Raw genomic sequence first — 18,891 nt, 5'->3', positions numbered from 1 at the left:
CCACATGCTGTAAGAAATTTGGATTAGGTCCTGCTGTCGTTTTAGGATTTTCTGTTCCACTCTCAAAAGGTAAAGGTCATAAATTATACTTTGACAACTCCTTTTCATCTTGTCATCTGTTTCAAGTTCTGAAATCTCAAGGCATCAATGCAGCAGGTACTGTCCATCAAAACAGATTTGGAAAGAACTTGCCTTTTTCAGATGATAAAACAATAATGAAACAAACCAGATGTTACTGTGAAAAAATCACTAGTGCTGATGACATTACCATGTGTAAGTGGTTAGACAATAGGCCAGTTGTATTGTGTTCAAACTTTGTTGGTAAAGGCTTAGTGGATGAAGTTGAGCTTTGGGACAAAAAGCACCATAAATATGTGAAAGTAGAAAGACCTGAAATAGTGAAAAGATATAATCATGCAATGGGTGGTGTGGATCTATTTGATCAATTGATAAGCTACTACAGTTTTCATCAGATCTCGAAACTGGCCTTTGCGTATGATTTTTCACGCTGTTGACTTTGACATCGTGCAAAGTTGGTTGGAATACAGACGAGATGCAAACAGCCTGTCTATCCCAAAGAAGAAGCAAATGGACCATCTTTCCTTTCGTATCAGGGTAGCAGATGGATTGATACTGTGCCAAAAGAAAGTGACTGGAAGGAAGAGGGGGCGTCCATATGATGAAGGACTGGCTTCAGACATGAGAGTCATACCAAGAAAAAGAGGAGAATTACGACCAGCTACAGAGATACAGTTTGTAAATAAATTATGAATAATCCGCCTCGATTGCGAAAATTCCCGGTGTTTACCCAGGTTTCAACGTGAATAACCACGTCTTCTTCAGAACAAAATAAAAAACAGCTTGCCTAAATGGGCATAGTCAATTTCTAAAATGAACACCCACAACGGCAGGTCCCCATAAAATTTATTAACATTACACGGTACATCCGTACCAAGTCACTGCAGTGGAGAGCCTGTGACCCATCGCACGTTGGCTGGGGCGAGGCAGCACACACAGTTAAGTAGTGTTATTGACTTGGTACGGATGTACCGTGCAATGTTAATAAATTTTATGGGGACCTGCTGTTGTGGGTGTTCATTTTAGAAATTGACTATGCCCATTTAGGCAAGCTGTTTTTTATTTTGTTCTGAAGAAGGCGTGGTTATCCACGTTGAAACCTGGGTAAACACCAGGAATTTTTGCAATCGAGGCGGATTATTCATAATTTATTTAGATAATTACGATTGCTGACGCGCTGCAATGCTGAAAGTTCTTAAGATACAGTTTGATTCCATTGACCATTTGCCTTTGCATGATGTAGGAGCTCCAAGTTGCTACAAATTTCCAAAATGTACAGGGTGTTCAAGAATTCAGTGCAGAAAATGTAAAGTATATTTGTGTCTCCAAAAGCACAGAAATGGTTTTTTGCAATTTCATAACAAACCTTAAAGTCAGGTGCTGACCACTGTTGTTTAAACAAGAATGTAATATGGAATTATTTTTATTGTTTCCTCCGTTTTAAAGTGAAATAAAGAGTGGCATAATTGATCCGTATTGTTAACCTCCTTACTGTATGACATGAAGCTCAAGACCTGATGAACACATTTGTGTATATTAAATATCTAGAAAAGTAGAGATCATACGACATTTTTCTTAGAAAAATGTTGTCAGGAGACTCACTGGAATGTAAAAATGATGTCAGACATTTTTTGTTTCTTTACAAATAAATAAGAAATCAGGTCTGAAAGGGTTAATCAGCCGGGAAACTTCAGTGTTGTTTGTGGTTGATGCACTTTATACAAAGGTACGCATGATTGAAAGTGAAGTAGAAAAAGTCACATGACTGTTACTGTAGTCACAAATATTGTTCAAATGACGCAAAACACACATTTTGATGTCTATTACTCATAATTATAAAATATGTTTTCTCAAAATACAGACTGACCAACCTAAAGATATATCACACGAAGACCAAGAGTGGAATGAACAGAGTTAGGAAGAACGCAGACTCACAGAAAATGCCTCAAACTTTGGCGTAACTCCAGATGCAACTTAACTTAATTAATTTATAACTGTTCACAAATTCTGTGTGTCAGAAAGTTCATCTTTTATTGGCTATTGATTTTGTCTTTTTAATGTTATTTATCATGAGCCGCATTTCTGAAAATATGCAGTACTAATTCGTGCTGACGCAGGTGGGAATCATGGGTTTATGATCACAGAATCCATCTTGGTCATAAAAATTTAGTAATTGTAAATATATTAGTTTGTAATTAAGGACCATTGCTCATCAACATGGCTGTCACCAATAAATTCAGAAAAATCAAGTGATGAAAAGTATATCAACAGATCTGGGAAATTTACTGTTGTTTGGCTATAATAGGCACTGAAAGTCTGGACCAAGTGAAATCTCTCTAATTAACAATATTTTTTAAACTAATTGAATTTAGGTCAGTTTAAATACTTTGCTGAAAAGAAGAAAAATAGCACTTTCATTTAGAAGTGGTCTTTCCTTCAGAATTTACCTATTAGCTCATAAGATTCTTCCTGTTACTAGATGTATAAAATTTTATAATTGCAATAATTTTTGATTGCCATAATTTCTGATGAAACTAATTAGCTCATTGCAACCAGAACAACAAACTGAATTACTTGAAAAATAATTTTCTGTGGGGGCAATCTGTTTCTATCATTTTGATAATAAGCACTTGTAATCTTTAAAAGAAAGTTGGTGAAAATTTAAGTAGGATGGTGTGCATCAGTCTACTTTGTCACAGTGTTTTGAAAGTATTGAAATAGAAATAGTGGCATTTGTGCATGATAAATATAAATAAGGAATGGCAGTTTCCCACAATGTCATTTGAAATAAAGTGTGTGAATTGCTACAGGAACACAGTGTTCAATTTAAAGTCAGCTCCAGGTGGTGTACAAGGGCAATCCTATGCAATGGATTCGGGCCGTACTGTCGAACATCCCTTGCTCGACGTCTTGCAACATTGTACGTGCAGAAGTTGATCGAGTAACAACTACGCATCATAAGACTGAAAAAGGAACACACTTACATCCATGGGCAAATGAGAAACACTGACAAGACTCCTGTTTGCTTTGACAACCATACAGTACAACAGTTGAAGAGAAAGGTAACAAAAGTGTAGCAGTTTGCACTGCGAGAAATGTTATTTTTCACTGCAGTGGAAAAGGTCGGATGACCAGCGAGTCGATTACGGATTGTTTGTCCTCGGTGCTTTCAAGGGACATCTGACACCAGCAGTGAAGGCAGAAAAATGCTGAAATTAAACACAAATCTTGCCATCATCCCAGGTGGCATGACTTTGCAATGAGTGGAGGATGTGGTGGGGAATAATCCATTTGAAGACCATCTGAAGCAGCTGTACAGCAACTGGTTACTCAAGGTGGTCGGGCGTTGATCTCTACCGGGAAGTTGATGAATCCTCCAGTATCTCTAACTGTGGAATGGATACAGACTGTTTGGAGGTGCATATCTGGTGCATCAGTTGTGAATGGGTTTAAGTGATGCTGTGTGACAAATGACTAGATGAGAGTGAAGAAGATATACTGTGGGAAGACATTCAAGGTAACCTTGACAGTGCAGATTCTGTGGATTCTTTCATTGAAGAGGGCTAATTGTCGTAAGTGTGTGCCTAAGGGAGGTCTTTATTCAATTTTATTTGCTGTATGCTGGTACTTGTATTGTCTCCTTCAGTTACCTGTGATAAAGTATTCATTTGTAAGTTTCCAAAACAAAAAATAAAAAAAGACGTGTACACATGCTTTTCTGTAATCCCTTGCAGAACAGTTGCATTTCTGGATTTGGAGGTATATGGTATTATTATTTTTATTAGGTGTGGCTGGAGCACTATTGCATCACAGTGCATGAAAATAGACATTAAAATTTTGCGCAGATTTTGTGCCAAGTATGACAGTGGTTACGAAATATAAAAATCCAATTGCAATGTTGTTGTTGTTGTTGTTGGTGGTGGTGGTGGTGGTGGTGGTGGTGGTGGTGGACGTCTTCGCTGTTGTCGTCATCGGTTTCATCATCTTCAGTCCAAAAACTAGTTGGATGCTGCTCTCCACACTGCTCTATCCTGTGCAAGGCTTTGAATGAGTACTGTAGCTTTCATCCATTTGCACCTGTGTACTGTATTTATCTCTTAGTCTCCCTCTGTGATCCTTAGAGTCCGAGCATGATATGGTGACTGATGCGCAGTGACCAATTTTTGTCCAAAGCACTGGACGCATTTGTTTGTTTGTTTGGAATGGGAGAGCAACGTTGCCCACTTTCGGCCGATCAGTGATACGCCACGATGACAGAATCGAGCCACACACACTGCAATTTTCCTCAAATGATTTTACAGAAACATTTGGTAAAAAAATTAATTTTTGCATTACTTACAGCTGTAAATGTCAGCTTCATGATGGTGTGGCCATCATTTCATTAATGGTCAGAGTTATTGTGATATTTGCATTTAAGTAAGACACTGAGAAAAATCGGCAAAGGTTTGCAATGGAAAGTATGAGCTGCTATTATTTTGGGTTTGGTACTTATTAAAGAATACATTCTGCGTATGAAATTTACCTAACACATTGAAGTTTCCGTTACATTTTGGTGGAGTTGTCTATCTGTCAACAGTCTAAAGAATATTCATGTGATGATGCATGCCAGCAGTAAAGCCAGAATGAAATATCCACAACATTCCTCATATTTAATAAACAGTTTTAAGATATTGCCATGTGATTTTGGCAAATAATGCGAAGAGGGAGGTATTTTGCAATATGGTTATTATACAAAACTTCATTGTCTACCATGTTACTCCACTAACTACAGTCTTTTTCGATGAAAACTGTAATTTGTAAAGGCCATCGACAGTTGTTGAAATGAGAAATGCTGATGGTTTTGGTACAACATAAATGAGGACATTAGACATTTACTTTTGTACCGTTAATGTGGTTTTCCGTAAGCTATTGACCTTACTTTCCCACAGTTCTTCTCTTAATAAATCACTCTTGCAGAATTCTTTCGTAATTGCATCTGCATGACATTTTAGTCGGTTGGTATTGTGTAAACTCCATTGTGCTATGGCAAAAGAAGCAAATTTTAACATGGCAATAAGAGAAATGTAGGTATTTCTTAAAATTTGCCACTCATGATACTTCCCTGAAAGTTACAATTAGTTAACAAGCCAGGCAAAAATAAATCATTGCTCTTGTTGCATTTTCTAGGTACTAACCAAAGTACAGCTGACAGTAGAACTTTTTGAATGGTCACCATCCAAGTGTGTGTATGGAGGGCCTCCACTTGATATTTACAAAAAAATATGAATGTAGGCTTCAGTTTAGAATGGCACTTCCTCTCCAGTGCTCGATATTTCCCCTAGAGCACCTTTCTGCATCACTCACCACTACCCTCTGCTCTCCCCGCATGTGCCAAGCCGACTGTGAATCTATCGGGTCACCTTGTTCTGCACGCACTCCCCACACTTTCCTCCATTACTAAATCGACTGTGTTAATGTACAAAAATATAAACAATTAGTAATACCTGACAATGATAGGGAAAGGATAGATATCTACTTGCCAAATAGAGAAAGCTTTGACTCACAGACAGGCACAGTGTAAAAGAATGCTAGAAATATTTCAGCTTTCGGACAAAGTCCTTCAGAAGTAGAAAAACCCACACGCATTCACACAAGAACAACTCAACTACACAGTGCCACTGTCTCTGGGCACTGAGGCTACCCCTAGACAGCGGCCACATGTTGGTGACTTCTTCTTGTGTGAATTTGTAAGAGTGCTCTACTTCTGAAGAAGCCTTTTGTTCAAAAGCCAAAATTTCTCAAGCGTTCTGTTTCATTGTGACTTGTGTGTGGCTTGACACCTCCCCTATGTGGTGAGTGGCAATCTATCCTTTCCATATTGTTTTTATTACCTGTTGGACTTCTCATAATAATGAGTCTTTCCTTCTCATACCGTCTGGTAAGTCTCCCCTGATCTGGGATTCTTCGTGACTTTTCTAAACTTTAATCATTTTCCTAAACTCTCCAGTTCCTTTCTCTTCACCCCTCTTACTTCCCCTTCAGTCCTTGTGCCAGAAGAAGGAGCCATTGACTCCGAAAACTTGCACAAGTAAAATATTTTTTTAAATGTGTGTGTTCTCCTGCTGCCACTTGGGAAGTAGATTTTTTTTATCTATCCAATTACGATATAAGGAGCGTTCAAAAAGAAACGAGCCAGAGGCATAATTTCAAAAACAAATACCTGTATGTACCTTATTTACTCGAATCTAAGACTCACTTTTTTCTGGTTTTTCTAATCCAAAAAACTGCCTGCAGAATCGAGTGCAAAGTAAGTGGAAGATCTGAAAAATGTTGGTAGGTGCCGCCACAACTAACGTCTGCCGTCGAATATATGTAGCACTACACGGGGATGCTTTGCAGGCACAAAGATAAATACTGGTACGAAAACCTCTGCGTCAGTAAATAAATTAAAAGAAAAGGCAGAAGAATTTAAACATTATGCCGTGTATTCTTTCGTGTTTGCTGCTATCTCGTTTAAATCCAGTCTGCCTAATAAATTACGAAACGAGAGTGAGACAACAGCAAACACGGATGAATACACATATCATGTCATGTTTATATTCATATTATTCTTGTGCTGAATAGTGATACAGTCAGAAATGAAGCACGGCAACTGACTAGATTTTTAAATCTAAGATGACTCTAATTTCTGTGCAGAATGTAATGTACTAAAGAGGCATCTGCAAAGATTTTCAAATGAAGAAAAATTTTCGTTGAACTCTCATTAAGAACATCTTCTATCATACGCAGTCTATTATTTGGTTCTTGTTGATCATTATCAAAGAAAGTAGCAGTGTGAGTAACAACAAATAGCTGTCTCTTGCTTTTGTTTCGCTTATGAGAACATTTCTCTCTTTTTTTTTATTGTAACCGGCAGTATCGCACACAAAAGTGAGCCATTCCGTGAGCGGCGACAGGTCGTAAACACTCATTATAAGAATGCGACAAACAACGCATGGCACAGTACAATAATGCACTTTCAGCTTAGAGTGACGTAAACACCTGTAAGAAAGAGAACGGTACTTATCGGATCAAAGCAAAATAAGCTATCGGTTCAAACCAGACGAAGCACGTGAAAAAGGAAGGGTACCCACATAAATACGGGCGGAGTGCCTGACACATAGCAGTGGCTACTTGGTAAAGCTTAACTGCTAAGCTTACTACTCGAACCAAACTACTGCAGCTGTATCTTCATCCTTTTGACCTAAATTGTGTCTCGTGTTACAATGGACCAACTTTGTTTCGATTTGGAGGTGCGGTCTAAAACTTTTCTCTCCACTTGAATTTAGAGTCTCAAATTTCAGGTGCGGGTTAGATTCAGAAACATTTTTTTTTCCCTTGATTTCGAGTCTCATTTTTCAGGTGCAGCTTAGATTTGAATGCGGCTTAGATTCGAGTAAATATGGTATGTTGACCCTGGCTGTTGAGACACTTGTCCCACTGTGACACAAGGCGGTGAATGGCTGCCTCATAAAACTCCCGGGGCTGTAAATTAACCAGTTCCGTGCACGTACAGCTGGACGTTGTCGTCCGAGGTGAATCGTTTGCCCCTCATAGGCTTTTTAGGGAGACCGAAAATGGTGTAATCACAGGTAGAGAGGTCTGGACTGTATGGAGGGTGGCCGAGAACCTCCCGTTTGAATTTCTGCAGGAGTGCCGTGACTGTGTTGGAGGTATGAGGCTTTGCATTGTCGCCTAGCAGATTGACCCATTGGTGAGATTGCCTGGTCATTTTGATTTTATCGCTTGGTGAAGGGTGGTGAAGGTTTGCGATTAATGCTGGGCATTCACTGTTGTCCCATGCTGCAGGAAGTGAATCAAAATGGGGCCATTTTTGGTCCCCTTAAAAAGGCTCCAAGGGGCAAACAATTGATCTCGGATGACGACGTCCAGCTGCGCGTGTGGAACTGGTTATCATTACAGCCACGGGAATTTTACGAGACAGCCATTCACCGCCTTGTGTCACAGTGGGATAAGTGTCTCAACAGTCAGGGTCAATACTTCTAACATACAGGTACTGGTTTCTGTAATTATGCCTCTGGCTTGTTTCTTTTTGAATGTCCCTTATACATTGTCAAAAATTTATATTTTCATTAATAGTTGATGATAGACATGTGATAATGTTGTTAATGTTGTTCGCAGTCTTAATGGTAGGTATATGAGTGGGAAATAGTATCAGCCCCTCCAGTCAGTAGTTTTGCTCCTGACTATGACGGCAGAGCAAAAGCTCGAGAATTTTATTCGAATTGACGTGGCTTGAAAACTGAGAAGATTTTATTAAATCCTGCGTATTTTGTTTTTTACAGTAATGGGCAATCAAGTGATGTGTTACCTCATAAAATTTATGCCATAATGCATAGAGAGAGAAAGAGAGCATGAGTGAGCGAGGGGGGGGGGGAGAGGATTTTTCCTCTAAACTGAAGGGGGAGTCCATTTCCAGAGAGCCATTTAAAAATTTTCTTACTAACATTTTAATGGTTTTTTTGTTTGTTTACCTGCAATAGAGTAAGTTACAATATACATGTCATCTGTTTACATTTCATAAAAACAGAAATGTGTAATGCATATCTACAGAAGAAGAACTGATGAATAAATATTACTTCCACAGTTCATTAGGAAGGTGGTTATCAAGGATGAGGAATAATTGGAAAAAAATATGTATTAGTTTTCATTTACACACAAAAAATCTTACCACAAGTGTTTAAACATTTGCACGCTAACATGCATAAGATAATTCCCTATCTTTTGTAGGCAAGCACTATCAGAACTAAAACACTTTGCAAGGCTTAGGCAAACAAGATAGTTTCTAAGTAAACGAGATAATTTATAAGTACATCAGTTGCTTTTGTTAAGAAGTTTACAAGTGGAGTACAAGTTGGCAACCGATAAATCCTTTAGGCTATTCTTGCACTATTCTTTATTGCTAGCGATCCTTTTTACAATTGATGGCAAAGCTGTTAAAAATGTAAGTGGCTGAATAATGGGCACCTTTCTGGATGAAAGGGATTTTACATGTAATATAAATTTGTTCTTACTGCTTTTACTGGTGCTATGCACTGAGCTATTGGTTTGGGAGAGAAACATATCACTTTTGACAAGTTTCAGTACGCCATAAGTAAAAGGTGTGTCTCAAAAGCTCTGTGAACAGTCTCAGAAAATAAAGGAAACAAGAATAACAAACAAAATACTTTTACCAGTGTTCAAAGTAATCACCACGAGCTACAACACACTTCTTACGTCAGTTGTAAAGCTGTTGAAACTGTCAGTAAGCACTCGGTACGGAATCGCTCGAAGCACTGTGGTCACGTGTGGGATACCTGCAACGACTTTAAATGTTTGTCAACAATAGCGCTTACACTGTCTTTCTTAGTTCCAACTCATTCTCAAAGTCAGCCACTGATTATCTGCAGGCATCTGTAGCATTTGTGTCTTTGCAAAATGGAGCAGTGCTTTAAAATGTGGTTTTGCTTCAGATTAGGGAAAACGGCGACGGAGGCTGGTGGAATGCAGTGTCAGTGTACGGTGTTCGAGTAGTGACTAAAAAGTGTTTGTTTGAGTGGTTTAAATGCTTTAAAGATGGAGATGATAGTGTTGAGGAGGACCCACATTCAGATCGGAATGCACAATCCCAGGCAACACCGAACAAGTGCAACTGATTCTTGCATACGGTTGGCACCTGTCTTTGAGAACGAGACCAGAACAGTCAAAGATAAGCAAAGATATTGTAAGCGCTATTGTTCACTAACATTTGCAGATGTTGCAGATATCCAACAAGGTGTGACAACTGTGCATAAAATGATTCCACCAGAAGCATTCACCCACAGTTCCCTACAGCTTTGCAACCGATGACAGAAGCGTGTTTTAGCTAACGGTGATTACTTCGAAGACCCGTAAAGGTACTCTCTTTTTCTTTTATTTCCTGATGCCATTCACTGAACTTCCCAGAAACACCTTGTAGACTAAGAAGCAGTAGTTGATATTCCTAGATCTTAGCATGGGCTACTACAAAATGTTCTTGGGTTGTTCAAGAAATAACTTGCATTGCAGTGTTAGAAGCAGTTTTTCCTGTGTTGCGTAGTGCCGGATTGCGAGTGCTCGACTGTGTAAGGCTGTTAGCAGTACTAATGGTTACTGGCATCTGTGTGTTTTACACACTGGAACAGCAAATATCTTAGAAAACTCTTTCCCTCCCTCCCCTCCCCCCCCCCCCCCCCCTCCCTCTCTCTCTCTCTCTCTCTCTCTCTCTCTCTCTCTCTCTCTCTCTCTCTCTCTCTCTCCCATATGGACAGCGTTTGAATGTCATTCCTTAGCATCAGTTTCCTATAGCAGTATGATGCAATTCTCAAAGAAACTAAGGAAAATAAAAGAAAGAGAGAGAGGGAGATGTTTCTGTACCGGTAAAGAAACGGAGATTGTGGCAATAATAACAAGTAAGAGTATCATAATGTTTTGTAATTGGTTACCATACTCTGGTAGTGCAGTGATGTCTCGATGTAATTTGCTTGGTTTGCAGATCAGTGTTGGCTAATTCTGCATTAAAACTGTTCCAGGAACCTGAATCGGCAGATACAGCAATGGGCAATGCAAGGTAAGATGCACTCTATTCGTAAGACATTGAAAATCCTCTTCACAGGAGGTAATTTTCAGTTGACACAGCCATGAGATGGTCAGAAAGTACATTTTTCATCACTGTACGGTGTTGCCTTTTTGTCACAAAAATAACCTTGTCGGACAGAATATAGGTTGATTCAAAAAGAAAGAACAGGTTTCAGTTCTCTATTACAGACAAACTGTGAAAGATAGAAACTCATCACACATGGTGCTGAACAGAGAAAGGTTCAAAGTTACGTGCTCGCACAGACACTATACTGTACACTCAATGCGAGCACCATATGTTGCTCAAGAAATATTGAAACTGTAGTCCATTTCACCCTGCACACAAATCAACAGGTCTCTGTTTATTGAACTGACAGCTTCAACAATTCAATTCCACAGATCTTGAAGAGTAGCTGCCCTAAGCAGGACAAAGACTCGGTCTTTTATGTAACCCCGCAGAAAAAAATTGCAAGGTTGAAATCTAATGACCTAGGAGGCCAAAAGCGATAAACGAGATTTTGTTGTCCATTTCTTTCAGTCCAGTTTTGTGGGGGCGCTAGTATAATGTAGCACTGCATGTCTCGATGTAAGTGAGCTGGTGCACCATCGTGCTTAAAAATAAAACTGTTGGAATTTTCGTAAAGTTGAGGAGACAAGCAATTTTGCAGCATTTCCAGGTGTGCCATTCCTGTCACAGCATCCCCTGCAGAAAAGAGAGGTCCATGAACTTTGTGGACAGATGCAGCACAAAACACATTCAGCTTCTGTGTCTCTTTCACACTTGACAACATCATCAGGATTTTGTGACCCCAGATTCCTTCATGGCAGTTTACCTAAGGTTTATTTGTCCAAACAGATGAGTTGTTTGGAAAAACTGCCCTATACTATATCCTGAAGAACAGAAATGCAAAATTCCTACCTCCTCTTACTGTCGCCAAGACACAGTTGCTGCAGTACCTACAACTTGTAAGCCTTCATATGCAGACTTAGTTTTAGAACACGGCACGCCATTGTTTGCGGTAATTGGACTTCATCTATATCTACATCTACATCTACATGATTGCTCTGCAATTCACATTTAAGTGCTTGGCAGATGGTTCATCGAACCATGATCATACTACCTCTCTACCATTCCTCTCCCGAACACCGCGCGGGAAAAACAAACACCTAAACCTTTCTGTTACAGCTCTGATTTCTTTTATTTTATTTTGATGATCATTCCTACCTATGTAGGTTGGGCTCAACAAAATATTTTTGCATTCGGAAGAGAAAGTTGGTGACTGAAATTTCGTAAATATATCTCGCGGCGACAAAAAACATCTTTGCTTTAATGACTTCCATCCCAACTCGCGTATCATATCTGCCACACTCTCTCCCCTATTACGTGATAATACAAAACGAGCTGTTCTTTTTTGCACCCTTTTGATGTCCTCCGTCATTCCGACCTGGTAAGGATCCCACACCGTGCAGCAATATTCTAACAGAGGACGAACGAGTATAGTGTAAGGTGTCTCTTTAGTGGACTTGTTGCATCTTGTAAGTGTCCTGCCCATGAAATGCAACCTTTGGCTCGCCTTCCCCACAATATTATCTATGTGGTCCTTGCAACTGAAGTTGTTCGTAATTTTAACACCCAGTTACTTAGTTGAATTGACAGCCTTGAGAATTGTACTATTTATTGAGTAATCGAATTCTGACAGATTTCTTTTGGAACTCGTGTGGATCACCTCACACTTTTCGTTATTTAGCGTCAACTGCCACCTGCCACACCATACAGCAATCTTTTCTAAATCGCTTTGCAACTGATACTGGTCTTTGGATGACCTTACTAGACGGTAAATTACAGCATCATCTGCGAACAGCCTAAGAGAACTGCTCAGATTGTCACCCAGGTCATTTATATAGATCAGGAACAGCAGAGGTCCCAGGACGCTTTCCTGGGGAACACCTGATATCACTTCAGTTTTACTCGATGATTTGCCGTCTATTACTACGAACTGTTCTGCTGAGCTCGGGGGCTTCTATGGGCTCCTTGGGAATGCATCTCGGATATGTTTGACATTTTCATCAGATGTGTGCGGCCATCCAATGCTCTTCTCTTTCCATATGCAAACAACTTCCAAGAATTTTATATGCCAGTCATAAATCTACTCGTGCACTAGCGGCTGCTTGCCAGATCAATGGCAGAATGTACGCTGCACTTGAACTTCTCGTAAATTTTGACACACGAAATGATTTCTCTGGTGATATAGTTGCTGTGCGGCTATAAACTGAGAACAGCTCAGATGTATCAACATTTGGAACCTTCCAGTACCTGGTGACATGCATAATGTTTTTCTATGTTTTGTAGCTTGTCTTTAATAAAGAATTGAAATAGTTCTTTATTTTGAATCGCCCTGTGTTATTCACCTCATTAAAATGGCGCACTGCTCTTTTTGGAATGCATCAGATGGTGCAGAACTGCTACCAGATGGTCGTGTGACCCTCCAGCTGTGCCAGTCGATCGTACAGAATCAGGCCAGCCACAATGGACATGTGACACAATGGCAGAGAGGAACTACTTTTGCTGGGTGGGATCGTGAATCATTCTGCAGTCAGTTTCAAATGCTCGTTCTCTAAATTTTCTCACTAGTATTTCCTGAAAAGAACATTGACTTTCCTCTGGGCATTCCCATTTGAGACCCAAAAGCATGTCTGTAATGCTCGTGTGTTGTTTAAACCTGCCATTAACAAAGCTAGCAGTCCACCCCTCCATTGCATTGCTATCTTCCTTCGATCGACTTGGCACAGATCCCAAATAATCGAGCATTGCTTGTATGTGGTGTACTCTATAGGGACACAGACTTTCCTAAAAGTGTTGTTCCTAAAAGTGTTGAAATAACCTGAAGTCGACCATTTACTTTCCCTACTACAAACCCTTACATGCTCTTTCCATTTCATAGCTGTGCAACCAGATATTAAATGACATTACAGAGTTGGTTCTGTATCTGGACATTATGGGTTTGTTTTTCCTACTCATCTGCATTAAGTTAAATTTTTGTATATTTAAAGCTAGCTGTCATTCATCACACCAACTAGAAATTTTATCTAAGTCATCTTGCATCCTCCTACAGTCACTCGATGACAGCACCCTCCCTTACGTCACGGCATCACTGGCAAACAACTGCACACTCTGTGCGCCAAATCAGTTGTGTATACAGAGAACAACATTGGTCCTGTCACACTTCACTGGGGCACTCCTGACAATAGCTGGTAATCTATTCCGTATGCTCGCACCTTTGTTAGCAGTCTGCAGTGTGGCACAGTGTCAAACGCTTTTCGGGAATCTAGAAATGTGGAATCTGCCTGTTGCCCTTCATCCACGATTTGCATGTCATCATGTGAGAGTAGGGCAATCTGCATACCACATGAGCGACACTTTCTAAAACCGTACTGATTTGTAGGTGAAAGTTTTTTCATATTGAGGAAATTTGTTATATTCAGACTGAGACTACATTCAAGAATTCTGCAGCAAACTGTCATTAAGGATATCGGTCTGTAATTTTGAAGGTCTTTTCTTTTACCCTTCTTATGTACAGGAGTTGCCTGCACTTTTTTCCCAGTTGCTCAGGACTTTGTGCTGTGTCAGAGATTCGGGATAAATGCAAGCTAAGTAAGGGGCCAAACCACACAAAATGATTACATATAAACACCACAAAATACCTAAATTCTGCTACACTAACAATATCGAAGAATGTTGAAGATTAGATGGGTAGATCACATAACTAATGGGGAAGTATTGAACAGAATTGGTGAGAACAGGAGTTTGTGGCACAACTTGACAAAAAGAAGGGACCGGTTGGTAGGACATGTTCTGAGGCATCAAGGGATCACAAATTTAGCATTGGAGGGCAGTGTGGATGGTAAAAATCATAGAGAGAGACCAAGAGATGAATACACTAAGCAGATTCAGAAGGATGTAGGTTGCAGTAGGTACTGGGAGATGAAGAAGTTTACACAGGATAGGGTAGCATGGAGAGCTGCATCAAACCAATCTAAGAACTGAAGTCCACAACAACAACAAACAAGAACAATATCGACAGGAATCGGTCACTTCCCTTCACATACATAGCTCAACCGCGATTGTCGATACCACAAAATAGAAACCAACTATTCCAAAAATTATAATCACACTGCAACTGTCGTTACCACAAAACCAACACTTACAACAACAAAAATTGGAATCGGACATTTCCCTTGACCTATATAAGTCAACAGCAGCCCACAATGCCAAAACACACATAGCTACAACGACACATTGCAATTGGTCACTTCCCATGACCTATATAGCTAATATACAACTGATGATATCAAAAAAATTGAAATTGAGTACTTCCACTAAGATACATAAATCAACCACAGTTGTTGATACCAAAACATAACCACCATCAATCACATGCAGTAAATAACACTGACCCAACAACACACAAAAACCCCAACAAACATCAATAGACCTAGGGGGACGCAGAAAGCGATGCGCAGAAAACAACGTGTTTTCTCAGTTGTGCGCATGGCGTCATGGTGGAACCAGCTGTGCCAAACAGTACACAGTTCGAATTGTGTGTGATTGTTTTTCTTGTATTGTTTTTTGTTTGAAGGAGTATTTTGATTGAGTTCTTTCTTCTGAGGTACTCAGTCAACAGCGGAAACATTCGGAATTCGGGAGTGTTAACGGTTTTTCCTGTAATTGATATTTGATTCGGAAATGAAATAGTTAGGGATAGTGGACAATGGGATCAACATTGTGTTCGCGCCAGCTCTATAGTTTATGGTTCGCCCTGTTAAATTCTTGTTGGAGAATCTACAAGTGAGTGAGAAAATTAATTTTTACAATTCCAGGCTGTGCTGTTACGGGCTGTTTTTCCTACAACCAGAACACAAAGGGATCTGACGTAATGTATCACAGTTTCCCGCGTAATGAACAATCTAAAAAACTATGGTTGTCGAAATATTCTAGGAAAGACAGTGTAAATGTTGCGCATGCACGAATATGTTCTCGCCATTTCGCAGAAACAGAGTACTTAAGCGATTTACAGTCTGAATTGCTTAATTTGCCCTAGAAAAGAATGCTCAAGCTAGATGCAGTTCCTTCGTGCAATTTGCCGTGCAGTAGTGCGACTGTCAGTGTGTCACCCGCAACAGAAGACAGAACCAAACGGTATAAGAAACGAGAACTACGTTAGAGATCTCTGGAAAAGCTGTCACCAAACAAGAAACATCATAATAAGAGCACATGTACAGATGACAGTTTTTTTCCAGACACAGATAAAGTTACTTTGATGAATACTATAGTGGCTTTAGAAAGAAGGAACGCTGTTCTTACAAACAAGTGTGTGCAGATTCGAGCTCTTAAGTAAATTCATTTCAATGCGATTAAATGAATAGTTTCTGATTTATTTGAGCCGAGGTTTCGAATTTCAAGTGTGTGTCAGTGTGGTTGTGATCTGATATTTTACCGATGTGTGAGGCATAAGCTGCAAAAGAATATAACTCGTCAGTTTCAATTGTAATATTTGAGCAGCAGATAAGCAGTTTAGACATCTCAGTTCTGGTATAAACAAAATCTTCTGCCAAAAACTTGACATTAACGCGCATGCCGTGTCGTCCGCTTGTGAGTGCTTGCTTCCACGCTGACGTCACTAGGTCAGCCAATGGCAGAGCAGAACGCTTACTGCCCAACCTTATTATTTAGTAACCTTGAATACACCCAAAGAAGCGACTGCTTACCACAAAAAGTTCCGGCACTGCACACTAGGGCGGGCACCCCCAATCGCACACGTGCACACATACATACACAAACAAACAAAACAAACCTCCAAATTGCATATTGCATATGCCGCATCTCACTGTCTCCGCCACAAGCCCAAAAAGTTGCAGAAACTTAATGACAGACAATATGTCGTCCCCCATTTCAGCCCGCAGACGCACACTATTAAACTTAGAAGTCATCTCCATACCTAACAAAAGAAGTCACAAATTGAATTGAATGAGTTACCATGCGAAAAACAGCAAACCAATAACATCAAAGACACCACAATAACATAACACAACGGAAACCTGATTCTTAACTCACTGAAACCAATTTCCGTTCTTCTGTGACAGTCACGACCGATAAATGCACACTTCAAGCACCGACACCCAAATGAACCCAATACACCACATAACACGCGGACCGTACACATACCACCAGAGGACACCACCAACCGCAACAAGACGACGTCTACAAACACAACACACTCAGAAACTGAACTCCGTGCCGTCATGACGTCAATCACCAAACACCCTTCTGTCATGGGGCAAAGCCGACAGGTGGGATCGGACACCTCTGTTGACTCTAGTCCCGTACTTTATAGTCCACTTCATTGCACATTTCCTTTTTCTTACACCAGACTCCAAGTGTCCCGAAAAACACTGAATTTGGAGCTATTAAGCTCAGCAAATTAGCAGTGTGTCATACTTTACGATATTTCTAGGGTGAAAATAGCCCAGTTTTGACTTCCTATGTGTTCTCAATTCATTCATTGAAACAGGAGGGTTCATGGTGACTCATGTTACATTTTGAAATCAGTGGTTAATTATGTTGACTTTTTATCCATCTGTAAGCCTACTAGCTATACCCGGTGAACTTCATTCCGCCTCTGAAAATCTTTATATGTTATAGCTGACCTGGCAAATGTTGTTTTGCCATATAAATTATTTCTAGTCCATAAGAATAATTTATATATATATAACATAATGTATACGTGTAACACAATAGCCGTTGTTGACGGGAGCTCGTGACGTAATAATAATAATGGCCGGAAACTGTGTAGGGATTGAGAAAAGGCTAAGGGGGAAGTCGGGCAGTATCGGCCACAATTAGTTCTAGCTTTTCTATGGTAGATCGCGTGGATTTAACAATTGCAGCCGATATATGGCTCACCCATGAGCATATAAACACAGTGGCAATTTTGTGTCGAAACATGTTCGCCAGCATTATGAATAAGACCAAGCGCAAACGCATTGATTTTTATTGTAAGTAAAAATATTGTACGATTAAATTCTTTTTGAGGAACAAAGGAGAGCATAGAACTTCGTTGTTCCACTACAAGAATTTGATCGTACGATATATTTAAATCGACGCGTGTGTGCTAGGCATAAATGTCAGTTTGGCGAATGACGTGTGCCACCTAGACTTTGCAGTCTAGTTACGTCGATTCAGAGAGGGATATTTGAGTCGTTGCTCTTGGTACGTTTTCTTCAATTACCAATCTACCGAACAGTGAAAGACTAACACCAGTAGACACCTGGCAGGGATAACTGATCAAGTGGTAATTGATCAGTTATCAACCAGGGTTGAAAATTATTAAATTACTAAAATCGTTATTAAAAAATAGGGGTTGGTGGTAGAAGGGTGAAAATTTAGGGATGTGTATATTTTTTAATGCCGCATCATAAAAAAATAAAAATAAAAAGTTCTGTCCAAAAAATAAGGAAAAATTTTTTGGTGTGTACGACCGATTCTCAGAAATACTGAATATACTTGTACAGTTTCATCAGAATCGATCGAGCCGTTTTGGAGGAGTATGGCAACTACCAGTGTGACACGAGAATTTTATATATAAGGATATTTTCTTTTGTAAGTCGTTCATCATACATTGTGTTATGCAGACAAAAATGTGGAGTTACTTTTTAAGCAGTGAAGACCATTAAAATTAAAGAAATTTATATTGTGACTTGTGTTACATATTTGGGACATCCTATTGCTAATGTACAATTTAGGTCAAAAGTGTCCTCAAACTACTACGAGTATGGATCTGGTTTTCATCACAGAATATGCAAATTAGGTTGACATTCAAATGACACAGTTACAAATTTCTCAAAATATTTATATGATGTAAAATATTGTAATACATAGAAAAACTGCACGACTCAATGTCACATGACTCATGTTACTTGCTACTTATAGTTGGAAAAAGTTTTTCCTATGAGCAGAGAAATAAAAATATGACATTATTTACCAAATAAGATAAAGTTTTCATTTTTCAAACATTACGAAAAACTGTAAGAGCATGACACCTGCGAAAAAAAAACTGTAAATTCAATTAAAATTCAGAAAATTGAGAATATCCTCTTGCATTGATCTTTATAATTTTTTCCTGTGTGCACAGTATTTTATCA

At 39.4% G+C, this 18,891-nt stretch overlaps 1 protein-coding gene across 6 annotated transcripts in view; it reads left to right on the top strand.

The window, feature by feature from the left end:
* Positions 1-18,891, top strand: part of LOC126295081 (zinc finger protein 664-like) — a 69,663-nt gene that overhangs the window by 30,541 nt on the left and 20,231 nt on the right. For all 6 annotated transcript variants that reach the window (XR_007552377.1, XM_049987331.1, XM_049987330.1 and 3 more), the window contains one exon: positions 10,647-10,684. Coding sequence is in view for 5 of the 6 variants with exons in the window: in XM_049987331.1 (XP_049843288.1) it covers positions 10,647-10,684 (38 nt within the window). In the remaining variant the exon portion in view is untranslated. The remainder of the gene's footprint in view (positions 1-10,646; positions 10,685-18,891) is intronic.

Source organism: Schistocerca gregaria, chromosome 11 (assembly GCF_023897955.1).
Source record: "Schistocerca gregaria isolate iqSchGreg1 chromosome 11, iqSchGreg1.2, whole genome shotgun sequence".
Taxonomy (NCBI): domain Eukaryota; kingdom Metazoa; phylum Arthropoda; class Insecta; order Orthoptera; family Acrididae; genus Schistocerca; species Schistocerca gregaria.
Note: the sequence above shows the minus strand (reverse complement) of the source record. Positions and strands in the feature narration are given on the sequence as shown.